The sequence below is a fragment of the Oreochromis niloticus genome, linkage group LG15 (assembly GCF_001858045.2).
Source record: "Oreochromis niloticus isolate F11D_XX linkage group LG15, O_niloticus_UMD_NMBU, whole genome shotgun sequence".
NCBI lineage: Eukaryota > Metazoa > Chordata > Actinopteri > Cichliformes > Cichlidae > Oreochromis > Oreochromis niloticus.
The window spans coordinates 10,410,804-10,426,208 of NC_031980.2; the positions used below are offsets into that span (position 1 = coordinate 10,410,804).

At 40.4% G+C, this 15,405-nt stretch overlaps 1 protein-coding gene and 1 long non-coding RNA gene across 2 annotated transcripts; one reads left to right on the forward strand and one right to left on the reverse strand.

The window, feature by feature from the left end:
* Positions 1-8,105: 8,105 nt before the first annotated feature.
* On the forward strand, positions 8,106-11,157 carry LOC112842475 (uncharacterized). Its single transcript, XR_003214248.1, has 2 exons — positions 8,106-10,524; positions 10,631-11,157. It is a non-coding gene; the product is annotated as an uncharacterized LOC112842475 (long non-coding RNA).
* Positions 11,158-11,357: 200 nt separating this feature from the next.
* On the reverse strand, positions 11,358-15,369 carry LOC100691378 (piggyBac transposable element-derived protein 4). The gene is made up of 2 exons (XM_003449849.5): positions 12,560-15,369; positions 11,358-12,372 (listed from the first exon to the last, which is right to left on the reverse strand). The coding sequence occupies exons 1-2, from the start codon at positions 13,796-13,798 to the stop codon at positions 11,902-11,904; spliced, it is 1,710 nt and encodes a 569-aa protein (XP_003449897.2). The 5' UTR covers positions 13,799-15,369; the 3' UTR covers positions 11,358-11,901.
* Between the last annotated feature and the right edge of the window lie 36 nt (positions 15,370-15,405).

A 15,405-nucleotide genomic window follows, 5' to 3' on the forward strand; every position in this document is an offset into this window, starting at 1 on the left:
TGTCCTACGTGGCCACACAGAGCCAGTGAACCTTTTCTACTGAGTAGTCTGCAGTGATATCTCCATCTATATCTTGCTCTGTTGCAAAGTGTTTAAATAACAAACAGTGATTGAATAACACTGCCAACCTACTGCCTGTCTCTACAATGACCTTTTTGTCACATGGTGTCTGGATTCATCCTGTCTTCTATCTACAGGTCAGGCTGCTGGTGATGGTGTAGCAGAGAGTTTTTTATGCTTCGGTTTTAAGGATTCTTCAAACAAAGATGGACTAAAAACTAAACTGTTGGATTTTCTTTCTCGCTGATGGGACTAACTACGCACGCAAATTAGAAACGTGGCATCTCGCTCCAAGAGACAAAGTTCTATAATTCAGCACAATAATGGGCTATGATTCATGCATTTCAGATAGGAGCACCAAATTGGCATAAGTGACAATGGAGACACTGTCCCTAGAGTGAACACGTTGTCCAGACAGACGGATATGTGTGAGAATGGGCATTAACGAGCTTATTTCATTCAGCAGATCCTCCATCCGCAGCTCTATTTTTATGCATTCAGATATTATTTCCCTTCAGGACTGCAGGATTGAGTGTAAAGTTGACTCTCTCCAGTTTTCCTTTGATAAATACCAAACACTCTCAGATATTTGTGTCTGTTTACGGAAGGGCTGTTTGTGTGAGTCCTCCCGTGGATTTATGACTTTAGAAACAAAACAGAAAACCACCTGTTTGATAAACTAGGAGGCGGAAGACTTCAGTGTCTTTCTCTCTCGACTTAACATATAACATTTTAAATAATTCTTAAACACTTCAGATCACACATGACCCCTGCTGTCGAATTTTAAAAAAACTGTGGTCTTTTGAATTTCAACATATCTTCCAGTTTTCTTTGTCAACCCGTCACAATCACCTCAGTTTATTTTTTGGCCAGGCCTGGATTACTCCCCCCGAACGTTTTGTTGCGGTCAGTGTTTTGGCAATGAGTGGTTTGGGCTTAGAGCTCTGGGTCAGTCTGTGGGATCCAATCCTTTTTCAAACAGACTATTGCAAGTCAAAAACAGGAATCTTTGGCTGATACATTTATTGTAAAACATGCAAAAGTTGTAATCAGAATGAACCCTTTAGTGTTGTAGCAGTTGTAGGGAAATAGAATACAGTCTTATCATTTATACATTATAGAACTTTTGCTTAATGTGGTTCTAAATTGCACCACCTAACACCTTGTTACATAACCAAGAACACTGACTTGATAAGGCTACTTGCCAAATTGTTCTCACTGATGATACAGTATGGACAGCGGACACTTTATTAGGCAAACCTTGGTAGTATTGGGTTGGACCCTCCTTTTATCTTCAGAAATGCCTCAGTTATTCATGGCACAGATTCAGTAGGGTGCTGGAAACATTCCTATCATGTCAATTTTGTTTCAAATTGACATGATAGCTTCACATGGTTGCAGATTTGTCAGCAGTGATCTGGTGACTGTAGGGAGCATCTGACTACAGTGAACTTAATGTCACGATCGGGAAACCAGTTTGAGATGATCTGAGCTTTCTTGAGGTGTTTTTCCCTGCTGGAAGCAGTCATGAAGAGATGGACACGGTCAGCAAGAAACTCTCAGGTAGGCAATGCTCAACTGGTACCAGTGTGCCAAGAGTGGAATCCAGTGTAGTCTTCTGCTGCTGTAGCCCATCTTCTTCAAGGTTCGATGTGTTGGTTATTTGAGTTCCTGATACCTTCCTATCAGCTCAAAACAGTCTGGCCATTCGCCTCTGAATCTGACATCAACAAGGCATTTGTGTCCAGACAGCTGCTGCTCACTGGATCTTTTTTCTTTTTGGGAATGTCCTGTGTAAACTCTAGAGATGTTTGTCTGGAAAATCCCAGTAGATCAGCAGTTTGCCCATGTGGTACCAACACCCTTTCTTTCCCATTCTGATTTCAGCAGGTCACCTTGATCATGTGTACATGCCTAAATGGACATGCTGCCATGTGATTGATTAGATATGTGGATTAACAAGCAGTTGAACAGGTGTACCTAATGAAGTGACCGGTGAGTGTACTTGTCTGAAACACTAATGCCAATAACTGGAGTTTGGCTTACCGCATGACGACATTGCTCCTTAGCATCTCAGTGTTTCTGTGTGTGTTTACCGTCTTAATGACGTAAGAATTTTGACAAGAACCCCAGTATCATCTGTGGCTTCCCACAATGCAATTGGATATCTGTAACCGAGAGGAGCCAGTTACAGAGGTATGAAAAAATGCTATGGGTATGAAAACTGTTCACCATGAATAACACGAGGTGGGACCGTTGGGAGAATGATGATGTCGGTAAAGATTTCACCTGAAACATAAATCCAACCATATCTGTTATGTGGATGTTTCATCCAAGTGCATACATCTGTTTTGAGAAATATTTGCTGATCTCACCTTAAACATAAGTCAAACAGTATCTGGTGAGCTGGATTTTGTTTCCAAGTGCTCACATCTGTTTTGAGAAACATTTGATGTATAAAGTGGTAGTGCAAGATTTCTTGAATTTTATTAAGTGATCTTGATAGATTTTAAACGTTCTCACAAACACAGACTAGAACTTTTAGAAAGCTTCCTGTGTTTGGCATGCTCATATGATTTATTTTTCCCTATCTCTATGTTATCAGTGAAATATCAAACCAATGCAACAGTGTGTCTTTGTGCTTAAATGATTGCGGCTATTACTGTGTTTACAGTCCAGATACTACCGATTTTATTGATTTCATAAGAGTATTTAAAAGTCACTCAAATCTGAGGGCTGTGAGGGTAAGACAATCAAAATGTACATTCTTTTCTGCTATGCAGATTACATTGCTAATCATGACTTGGTTTTTAGTAGCTACGCTAAAATCGAACCATAATGAAAGAAGGTGATCATCCTCTATGTGGGCCATAAATTGCAGTAAGTGATACAGGCGGTTTGATGACTCACTGAATCCTGAGAGTGAGTCACTAATTTCAAGCCCCCGGTGGCTTTTAGTATTAATCCTGAAGACAGGATTAATGTAATCGAAATGCTGTAAATGTCATATTGATTTTTAAATTCTGTCAAAATAAAAGTATGTCCTCCAGTAATAACTGGGGGTTTTATTTAAATTTCTATTAGAGAGTGGCAGGCTTTAGACATCACCCATACCTTGGAAAGGTTTAATAGAATATGTCTATATAATCATGTATATCACACTGAGATATTCATAAGAACACCCGGAGTGAGTCATCTATCACACTCTCTCCTCTCGTTATTGCATTACAGAGCATGCCCAGTCACAGCGTGACTCAACCAGCAGAGATGTTGCTGTTACAGGACACCACCATCAGGTCAGAGTACGCTGCTCCCAGTACTCGTTGCTAAAGGCCCAAACCTAATTTTCAGAGTTTATATTACTACTACTGAGATATGTTTTTAAAATATTTCAACATAATAGTTTCTTAATGTGTTTGTCAGCTTCTCCTTACATATAGGATCAATATAATGCTTGGTATGTCTGTTTATAAAATCACATGACCAAATCTGAACCACCTTATAAACAGTTATTGAGTTGTGTAAGAGGGGGTTCACGGTATGTTACTGAACAGCTGCTATTCATTTTGTAATAATAACTAGATAACTCAAACGTTTAAAGATTAAATAGCTCATTTTAATGGGGTAAAAACAAACTATAGCTCATTATGGTCACTTTATATAACACGTGTACACTGTTAAGCGTTCTGACTTTACTGTCTTGTGTGTCTTTAACCTTTACATACCTTTCATATTTCATGCCTTTACCATATGGTTTTGATCGGCTCAGAATTGGATCATAGAAAGTCTCTATCCGCTTGTTAAGCAATGATGTATCAACCCCGTTTCCTGGCCCAAGCGTTTTTTAGCACTAGTCATGTGCAGGACTTCTTTAAAGTCAGATTTCATAAACTCACGATGTAACTACACCCCATGGGCTCACAGTGTCCCAGACACCAAATATTTGACTATTTCAGAAAAGAGTCCCTCTGGGGCTGAGTCAGATTTCGATGTGGACATTAAGTTTTGGATCAGGACTTTTTCATAGTGAGTAATGCAAACCATGCAGCATCATACACTGCTCAAAAGAGTTTGAGTTTGAAAACAAAAAAGTAAAAATAAAATAAACATCATGCAAAATGGCCCTGAAATGGATAAGCAGAAGATGGATAGATGGATGGATGAATCATGCTAAATATCTATACTGGTATAGACTGGGTAATGTGTTGGTACGAAAGAATAGTCCATGCTATAGCCTGGCGTCTTTAGATGGACTGAAACATATAGTTGAGCCCTGACACTAGTAAATGGCATTAATTCCTTCATCTTTCAAGAACTGCCTGCTCACTCTCACCACATGAGGTCAGGAGGATCTAATGATGAGGGTCCAAGGGTTTTGTCCCAATACCTAATTGCAGTCAGGGTGCAATTGCCTAGCCTGTAGAGGTCTGTGTGTCCTTCCATGGATATGCCTCACCAAACCATGATTGACCCACCATCAAACCGGCGATGCTGGTTGTCACAGGCCTCTGCCTGTGACACAATGTTTGACACAGCCTCTCCAGACTCTATTACATCTCTCACATGTACTCAGGGTGAACCTGCCCTCATCTGTGTAAAGCACAGGGTGCAACTAGTTGTTCATAACCAGTAGACTGCTGGAGGTCAGGCAGTGGCAGTGCTCATCCCATTCCTCCTTGCACAAAGAAGCAGATACCTGCCCTGCCCAGCTCCCCTAGAGTAACTGCCTCTCCTGGAATTTCCTCCATGCTCTTGTGACTGTGCTGGGAGACACAGCTAACCTTCTGGCAATGGCAGATATTGATGTGGAGAACCTGGACTTCCTGTGGAACCTCTATAGGCTTCAAGTATCGTCCCATTAGTGAAAAAACTGTCCAAAAAGATGAGGAGGGAAAAAAGTGCAGCAGCCTCCATGCTTTAAAACCACAGGCATCATGCACCTGAGAAACCTCTATACTCAATTTGGATAAATTATGATGCAGGTTCAGATCTCATATCAGCATCAAGGCACCTTCTTACCTCTGCTTGAACTCTTTTCCTTACATGCACCATATATGATCAGTCCTGTGCTGTTTTGCTATTTCATCATTACAAAATTCCCCTACGAACCTTCAACGAACAGCAGGTTCTTGTCTCTGCAGGAACACGCAGACAGTTCTCATGGCAGTGGCAGTGAACTCTGTAACCACTCTCACATCATAGATATAAACAGACATGGAATGCACAGTTCCATAATTTTAAGGATCCCTAAAACCATAATTTCCCTGATCTAAAATCCACCTTGCCAAATTTGACCTGGAATAGCCTCAATGTACAAAATTTTGCAGCATCTGTCCAACTGTATAAAATCAATATTATGTATTTTGGATCATTTTAAGAGAATATATAAAGTTTCAGGCTAAGAAAGTGACATTTAGGATATTTATACTGCTGTCAATCTCACAAGTGGTCAAACTTGAGCTAAACAGTACGTAAGGGTTACTTCTATTAATATACACAATAATCACAGAACTCTCAAAGTCTTAGGAGACATACCATTCGGTCATCAAAAACCCTCCCCTACACTCTGAAGACATTTATACAACCTACATTTTCAGCAAAAAATAACTGTTACATCACCCAGCCTCTGAGTATCTTCACGCAGTCTTTATTTATTAACTGTAAAGCCACATAGGATCAATAAAACACTGGTTCATATATATTAAAGACATTCTGAATAACATATTGTATACATCATTTCATGATGTTATGAGCTAGGACTAAACTGCTGGCTTGTCATCAAAACTGACATAAATCCTCTTATGCAGTGTGTGTGTGTGTGTGTGTGTGTGTGTGTGTGTGTGTGTGTGTGTGTGTGTGTGTTGGGGCGGGGGGGGTGTACACTAAATTGTTTGATGTCTCACTTAATCTATATTTATGTTCAGCTGCAGTTGAGGAATGTACATTGATGAACTTGCAAGGTTTATGTAAAAGTGGTTGGAACTGGCCCTAATGAGCAAAACACTGTAGTAAAAACTAAGTACGTGCCAAACATCTTACCCAGTAGGTTATTCAACTGCAGATGTTGAGAACTGCAGCTGGGGCCAACATAAACTGTATAGAAAAAGCAAGAGAGAACACCGTGACAGACGACAGAAAGCTCTGTCATCATTTGAGATCATTTCCTTTCTGTTCTCCAGATATAAACTTTAAGCAACCATTTTGTGCTACAGAACATCTGTTTATTGTCATTTTTTATGAAATAATTAAAAAAAGTCTTTCTGTGTCTGCTGCCAGCTGGCTCCGTAATCAAAAACATCAAAAAAATGAAACCTACTGTAGGTCACGTCTTTGAGTCTAAAGTTTTCTTTACAGGTTCAAAATCAATCCTGACAGGGAAGCTTCACTCAGAGACTTCTCTTACAAATAGGTGGATCTTATCCGTGGTGGTGAAAGACTGAAATAACAATTCAGGTCAGGAATTTGACTCCCTATCATGCCATGCATTTTACAAAAAACCCAAACGGTGTTTACCAAGGAAAACTTTGCATACTGCAAAACAGAAACAAAGAAAGAAAAAGAAAAAATGAAAGAAAATGTATAATTTTGTATACTTAGTTTTAAAGGTATTCAGTACACTTGAAAAAACTCGCATGAATTTTTCACCTTTTAAAAAGAGAATGTGATACTGCTGAAAATTTAGCATCAAGCAAAAGAGTAAAAAAAAACCAACCCACACAAAAACGCATACATTCAAATTTTTTTGATTAATCTGTCCAACACACCCTTGCACAGCTGTGTAACCTCATTCTGTAGACGTAATAATGATGGTGATAGTAGAGTCGATCATTTTCACACTTGTATTCATTCTCTATGTGCCAAGCTGTGCAGTGTATTCTCTTTGCTTTTAGAGGGACTTTAAAATTTAGTTCCGAGGCATCGAGTGCAACTTTCTGGCTCAGGAACCTCTCCCCAAAAATGTAAACTAACCCTTGACTCTCACATTTCTCAAGCACATATTGTTGTTCTATTTTTGAAGCAATAATCAGTCTCTCAAAACATGCCGTCATGTTGTCCATGACAAAAGAAGCTGCTGAGATGTGCCAGGACCGCCCTTCATTTATTTTGAATAGGAGAGTATGGAGGCGTTGTTTCACTGAACTGTTCTGTCAACAGTGAGACTCTGAGACAATGGCTTCTGTGCAGTGGATTTGGATCTGGGAAATTTGTTGTAGGGTTGAAAACTTTTCACTGATCATTATGTTCGTCCAGCTACTCTGAAGAGTTGCTGCAATGTAAATGGCCTACGTTCCTGCCGGGTAAGTCCACTGCCATCAGGGAATGCTGTTGCTATGTGTGGCAAGCTTGTTCTGCAATATTGTTTAGTTGGATAGTAAACAGCAGAGTACAATATTGTGGAAAAGGTCTTGCATCACCCCTCAGTTCATTATATTTTGCCTCTGAGGAGCCAGAATTTGTTGTAACTTTTCCATTGGTCCTGAGCAATAGTTCTCCAGGTGTTCTGAAGGTCTTTCAAAGTTTTGCTTTGGACATTGGCTGGTTTTTCACTCATTTTCAGTCCATTGTTGTACTTGACCATTTTCAGACGAATGTTTTATTTGTTAATTAATTTAACAGTGACATATCAATCACTCAAGCATCAACTCAAGGGACACCAGTGTTGTGTCTACATGTAGCAGACAAATTAGCAAAGAACCAACTTTAAATCTTTATACCTGTATACTCCAGATACTTGCAGCCTGTCATAAAAACACATAATTTGCTCCCATTTCTTTAGTTAAATCTACAAAAAATGATGCCAAAGATAATGATGACAGGAAAAAATAGTATATGTGTACAAACAAGGTGAATCCCAAAGAGCTATTGGCGGGAAATTTGGAATATTTCACCACAATATGCACCGTGTCCTTCAACAGATTTGAGGTACCTGGACAAGCAGAAGACAAAGAAAGTGTGACTACTGAGAACCCCCCCCCCCCCCCCCCCCCAAACAAAATACAAAACAATCTACAGCAGATGAACAGTATCTAAAAGATACATCATTAAGAAACAGGAAGAAATCCAGCAAAAATCTGACACAGGATCTGAGAAATGCATCTGGCCCTTCAGTTGATCATCTGCTGTTTACTGAAGCCTCATCATGAAGGGTCTTGGTGGAACGGTGGCTGTCAAGAAACCATACTTAAGGAAGTAAAAGAATGAAAAGTTACACAAGAAATGTACTGAACAGATAAATCCTTTTTTTTTTTTATTCAAATCATCATTCAATGTATGGAGGACGTCAGAAGAGAGGTACAAAAGTAAGGGCCATCAGCCATCTGTAAAACACAGCACAGACGCTGTTATTGTTTGTGGCTGCACTTCAGACAGTTGTGTTAGAGATCTTGTCAAATTGGATGGAATTATAAATTCAGAAAGGTACAATCAGATTTTGATCCCACATAAAGTATCATATGAAAGATGTCTGACTGGCAACCTGACTGATCATCTTGACTGAGAACAACATATAAGGCAGCAAATATCCAAAGAAGACCTTTGAAAGTCCTTCAAATAGCCTTGAGAACCATTTCTGAAGACTAAGGACATTTCAAAATAAAGGTGGTCAATAAATTGCAACCTCATTAGTATTGTTCAGGCTTTATTTTCGCCATATATGCTGTTTTTTCACTTATATTTCAATAAGTTGTTGCATTTATTTGCCATTTTCCAGGCAAAAAAATAATGAAAAGAGGGATTGCTTAAGATTTTTGCACAGCACAGTACATACACATACATGCAGGACTCAAGTTTTCCTAGCAGAACTTTGCATAGTAACAAGGGGATCAGTGACATTCACGTCACCTTCAGCAGTTTTACTGTTGTGGCTGATCAGTCTATTTAGAATAACTCATGTTTCACACTCTCGCCATTAAGTTTTTGATTCCTCAAATCCTGCGCAAGCTTCAGCATCAGCCCACATGCCATAATCCATATACATGATTCATCTTTGATATGTCATTTTCCCGGCAGTAATCCCAAACTGTTTATTAAAGTGTCTTTACTGTTTTTAACTTACTATATTCAACATTTTCCTTATAAACGGCTCATTACATTTGGTAGACATTGTACCAGTTGTTTGTCTTAATTTACATCCATCAGTGTACAATGTACAGAACATTCTAAAATATTCAATAAAAAGGTTATCAAGGGTCAATGTGTCTTTGGCTACCGGGCACCTTTGACAAAGGCGTGATGTTCATCTGCAATAGAAATCAGGGATTTTTGTGTGTTTTCTCTGTCTTTATTCATAGATTTTCATGATTAATTACCCACTGAAAATACAAGTCATTCATCAGAACTGATATGAACCAAGCAGTTCATCAGCATCGATGTCCAATAACTTGCATGACCTACAGTGCACTGCATAATCTCCTCAGATCTCCTTCTAACGGATGTTTCTTCTTTTATCCAAAGTGTTTTTACTCACAGGACTGCAGCTGACTGGATGTTGCGCAATATACTGTTCTACACGACAAAAAGAAAGCAGCCATATGTGAGATTCATGAACTGGTGAATTTGGCATCAGATTTCGCACCAACTGAAGCCAGATTTAAACAAGGGAAAGCATTCACTCTAGCCTTCTGCTGCAGAAGAAAAAGGCCTTCTGAAACTAGGGTGGGTACTTAATCATTAATCAGTTGTATGTGACTCATGTGTCTGGATAAGATGAGATGGTTGCATCAGTTGTGGTGTACCTCAAAATGTAGTAACACAGTCTTGTGATAAGCAGTCTCACAGGCGATACAGACGTGTGCTCAACACCTGCTTTCACAGAGAAACTAATGTTTCACCAGCTGTCCTGGAGGAGCCTTCAGCACAAGGGACGGAGTCTTGACCAATCTCGATTCATGTGTGCACACCCACACGCTCACAACACCACCTTTTATCAGTGCAACACCACCGTTCCTCTTCCTTCCCATCCTTTTAGATAACTTCCATGGATCCAACTGCTCACTGCCAAAACTTAATAGATGCTGACAGATGAATGTAGGCAAAGCATGCCAATATATATATATCAAGGTTCATCCACGGGGAAAAACAAATGAGTGATATAAATAAAATTTAAAACAACATTGTAGCTGAGATAAACACCCTGTCAAATCTTTGCAGAGATAAAAAGAATAAAAATGTAGTGTGGACAGAGGAATGATTCTCTCAAGTATGGACAGCTGCACATCTCATGTCATTTTAGCTCATACTGCCTTCTAGTGGTGCACCGTCGTTCCCAGAGACTTACTGAAACCAGTAACCTGCACATAAACTTTTTAGTTGTTTCTGCCTTTTTTGCAATTTTGTATTTTTCATGCTACAAAACAGCAAACATGTTAAATCTATTTGACCTTTATCCATCAATACAGGCACATCAAATGCTGAAGATTCAACCCGAGCTTCCTTCGTGGCAATGGGGGCTACATTTGCTCCTAGGTGGGAATAATAAACAATAAAACTTTGTACAGTTACTTTGTTTGCAAAAAAAGGAAACTACAATGTGAATATTACTCACATCTATTTACGCCTTCCCCATCCCTAGAGGGAAAAGATCCAGTGCTCAGAGCTTTTTGAAGTCCTGCAGAGTCCTGGCGCAATCGAGAGGTGTGGAGAGTTGAAGCTTGCAAGAAACCTGTTGTGCACTGGGGGATTAGCACATCTGATTACACAGTGAGTCCTGCACAGAGCATCCTGCCTCTGAGGCCCTACTGACAGTTCATAGGACTTCAGAGACCCTCCAACCTCCCACAGCTACTGAGATGTCAGACAAGTTTAACCAATCTGGGGATACAAAGCTGCAGGAACATGGAATTTATTAAGACTTAAATTTAACCCTTGTAGTATCTTTAAAATTTAAAAAGACAGTTTAACCTTGGGACCCCAAAAGGTCCTAAGGCAACAGGTGATATAGCAATATCATAAATGAATTAATTTTTTCACATCAAATCTTTTCAACAACTTCAGACCTAACCATAGGCCAAAAATGAGTTTATTGCAGCCTAGAATAGGTCAATAATTGATAACAACATTGATTTGGATGCATTATTATTTTTGGAGCAATCAGTTTTTTAAAAAAAGATCACTTTTGTCCTTGGGACCCCACATGATTGCGCTCACAAAAGGGTTACAATGTCATATATAAAAATTTTTCACATCAGATCTTTTCAACAACTTCAGACCTAACCATAGGTATAATGTTTTTTATTATTTTTTATTAATATTTGTATATTTCTATACCCTTATTGTCACAAAGACCCCTGGTTTTTTTATTGGAAAAAACCATAATCTGCAATATTTTCCAAAAATGAGTTGCAAAATAGAATATTTGCCATGAGTTTATTGCAGCCTAGAATAGGTCAATAATTGATAACAACATTGATTTGGATGCATTATTATTTTTGGAGCAATCAGTTTTTAAAAAAAAGATCACTTTTGCCCTCGGGACCCCACATGATTGCGCCCACAAAAGTGTTACGATGTCATATATAAAAATTTTTCACATCAGATCTTTTCAACAACTTCAGACCTAACCATATGTATAAAGTTTTTCATTTTTTTTTATGTTTTTAATGCCCTTATTGTCATAAAGATCCCTGATTTTTAATGGGAAAAACCCACAATCTGTAATGTTTTCCAAAAATTAGTTGCAAAACAAAATATTTGGCATGAGGTTATTACAGCCTTGAATAGGTCAGTAATTGATAACAACATTGATTTGGATGCATTATTATTTTTGGAACAATGACAATTTTTTGCAAAAACAAACTGAACTGAGCTGAATAAACTCAACAACAAACTGAACAAAGATGTAATTTACATTTTATAACATGAACCACAAAGTGTTTTCAGATGGATTTTGCAGGCAGGGGCACCACATTTGCAGCAGTTGGTTATGATCCTTTTGCGCTGTTTGCACGATGCGCACTGCTTCCGCTTTTTGGAAGGCGACTCCCACTCCTCCTCCTGCTGCTCTTCCTCCTCCTCCTGCTGCTCTTCCTCTTTCTCCTGCTGATCCTGCTGCTCTTTGCCCTGGGCTTGTAAGACCAGGCTGACTGCAAACGGTGTTCTAGGCAGGTGGCTTCTCTTCATCATGGTCGGGGTGATGAGTGCTCTGCCAACCTGCTCTATGAACAGACGCCGGCAATAGCGCTTTCCTTTGTTCCACTCTGTGTCCACAGCAGTGAAGAGGACAAAAGCGTTGTAGCAGCTTACATCAATCATATGATACAGCAGACACATGGGCCACCTACGTGTCCTCCGACGGCAGGAGTAGGTGCCACAAACCTGCAAAAGAAAGAGAAATGACATGAAATGACATGAATAGATTTATACAGTCCCCCCCCCGTTACTGTAACTATCCAAACTATCATCATCACATTTATGCTATCAGATAACTGATGGGACTCTCACAGTTTTAACAACGAGTAACAGTAAATAATTTGGCAAATAATTGATGTATAATTGTGCTTACCTGATCTAGATGATCCACAGCCCCTTTGCACTTGTTATAGTCCAGGATGATCTGGGGCTTTTTCTTGCCAGAGTTCTCGACTTGTGGCTCACGGTGCTTTGTGCTCAACAGGAGAACATTTCTTGATTTCTTTGGCACATAGGATACCAAAGCAGCGTTGCGACTAAAAGCAAAGACAGAGGACATTACCTCTCTGTGTTGAATGTTCAGCAGCTGTGGGGGCAGCTCAGGTTTGTTAATCCTCAGAGTGCCCACCAGGGCCATCTTCCTCTTCCTCAATTCCTCTGCAAGAGGAAATGATGTAAAAAAATTGTCCATTGTTACTGTGTGGCCCTTCAGCCCGTCTGTCAAATCAAGCACCACCTGCATTCCTTGACTAACCTCCCTCTTTGCTGATTCAGACTTCCCTGTGTATATCTGCAGCCTCCAGGCATAGGAGGTCTGCACATCGCATAAGGCCCAGATCTTTAGCCCATATTTTGCAGGTTTGAGGCGCATATATTGTTTGAATGAACAGCGGCCCCTAAAAGGGACCAGCTGTTCATCCACACATATTTCCCTCCCTGGATTAAAAAATGTGGGCAGGCGGCTACTCCACTTGCTCCATAAATCCTTTATAGGACCCATCTTATTCTCCCTGCGGCAACCTGGACGGGAAAGACGATCGTCAAATCTTAGGGCCATATTAATTTGCTGGAATCTTTTTCGTGACATTGTAGCAGGAAAAATAACACGTCCTGTCACCCCATCCCACAGGCTTTCTGTAGCTTCATGTTGAGACCTGTACAGGCCAGCAAGGATCAGCAGCCCCATGTAAGCCCGCAGCTCCTCCTCACCTACGTCCTTCCACTGTTTTACCGACCTCTTCCCCTGCAGGTTGGTAAAATGCCGGATTAGCTGCATAAGGTCCTCCGCAAAAAGAAGATCAAAAGCACTCACGGGGCTGCTGATCCTAGCAGTTGCGTAATGGGTTGGTCCTGGGGTTAAAATGGAAGCGGGGAAAAATCGCAGGGTCTCTTCGTGTGTGGGACACCACAGGATTTCCCCATTTTTCGATCTCCACTGACTGTCAAGCTCCATTTTTGTCTCTTCCTCCTTCTCCTCCTCCGACGAGCTGCAAAGCTCCTCATTGCCTGGCAGATATTCCTCCCCTTCTTCATTGCTAGTGCTATCTTTTTCGCTTTCGGAAGACTGCAAGACTGCAGCAACAGCCTCGTCTGAATTCAATGTGGGCTCCATGGTGCAGAAATGACCAGTGTTGCAAAATCCTCAGTAAGGAAAATCGCTATTGGTTGTCCTTTTTTTTTCTCTCCAACTGTATTTGCAAGAACAACAATAGAGATTGAAAGACCACGTGACTTTCGCGCATTGCATTGTGGGTACGAGTGGCAACAAAATCAAAACACTGCATCATGCGCTAGCATTTCCAGCACCGGGTAATCCTTATTTCTGCGGTTTTAATCCCTACTTGCATTTTATTTGCCCCCAAAACAGTTATGTACCAAACGAAGGAGAACACGGCATTAAGTCTTCCTAATAACACCAGTAAAAGTCGCCAGATTTGTTACTAGTCGCTTTTTGAGAAAAAAAAAAAAAGTCCCTAAGGGGGTCTGAAAACTCGCTAATAAAACATAGCGACAAAGTCTCTAAGTTGGGAACACTGGAAATTACCAGTAAAACCAGGCTCCAAATTATTCTCACAGACTTCAAAGGGGCACCTGCATAAACATGTTATACCGTGCATACAATAAGCGAGAGGAGGCTGTCTTTGATCAAGAAAGAACATAAACACAGCCCCTTTGGCCTTTGATAATTACACACACACACAAAATTTATTCTCAATCACATTCACACCACTCTCTTATATCAATCCCAGCACATCCACACCATTTTTATGGTGGTCCTGCATTCAAAACCAGGCCTCCACTGAAAATGTCTAAGGTGGAGTTCTGCCTATATCCGGTGATGAGAGTACTCATTTCATCCAAAACCTATTTTTCCTTCATTTTGAAGGCAGAACCTTAGATCCATTAGGTATTCATGGGAAAAGCATTATAACATGTCAGGATTACAGTATATTTGAAATATATGATTATAATAGAACTCAATGGGCACAAAAAAGGTACGAGAGCAAACAGTGTTGGCATATATGCCAATATCCTTTTCTATACACCAGTCTTTCTCAAACTGTGGTACACGTACCACTTAAGGTACTTGGGCTCTTCTGGTGGGAAACGCGTTAATACTCCAATTTCTTTCTTAAGATTAAATGATATACCATTGTGGAGGTATGCAAAGACGACACAAGTCACACTGATGATAAAAAAACAGCCCTTTTCCACGGTGCCCCGATCCTAGCCACCATCGATGAGGCCCCTGGGAGAATCGGTGGGGGCGTGGGAGATGCTGCTGGTCAGTCGGGAACTATTGTCTGAATGCTGAAGCTCCTGGTAGTCAGGAGAATTCAATCCGCTTCTTCTGCGGGTGAGCGGTAACCCTTCGCGGCCAGCAGCGGGGAGTTGGTGAGACCAGCTCGCACCAGCATATGTCAGAGGAAGACGTGAGTGAAGAGAAATCCGCTGTCATCTGTTCCTAGCAAGGAGTGTGCTCTCCATGAGCTCGAGAGCGGTACCATCACCCAGGCCGTAAAGGGAGTAGCACCGCAGCAGCAGCGCCTTGAGAGAGGTGTATTTTCCATGTAATCGCATGGCAGGATGCTAAACAGACCAAACTTCAGTCAGGAGAACAACTGCAATATAAGGTTAGTCATTAATATACTGCTGCATGGGCTGGGTTGTAGTTACATCGTAAGGTTTTAAAAACTGAGCTTTAAAATGAATAGTGAT

Coding starts and splice junctions, on each gene's coding strand:
- LOC100691378 (XM_003449849.5), bottom strand. CDS start 13,798: ATGGAGCCCACATTGAATTCAGACGAGGCTGTTGCTGCAGTCTTGCAG. Junction 12,373..12,559: donor CTGTGGATCATCTAGATCAG/GTAAGCACAATT, acceptor TTTCTTTTGCAG/GTTTGTGGCACCTACTCCTG.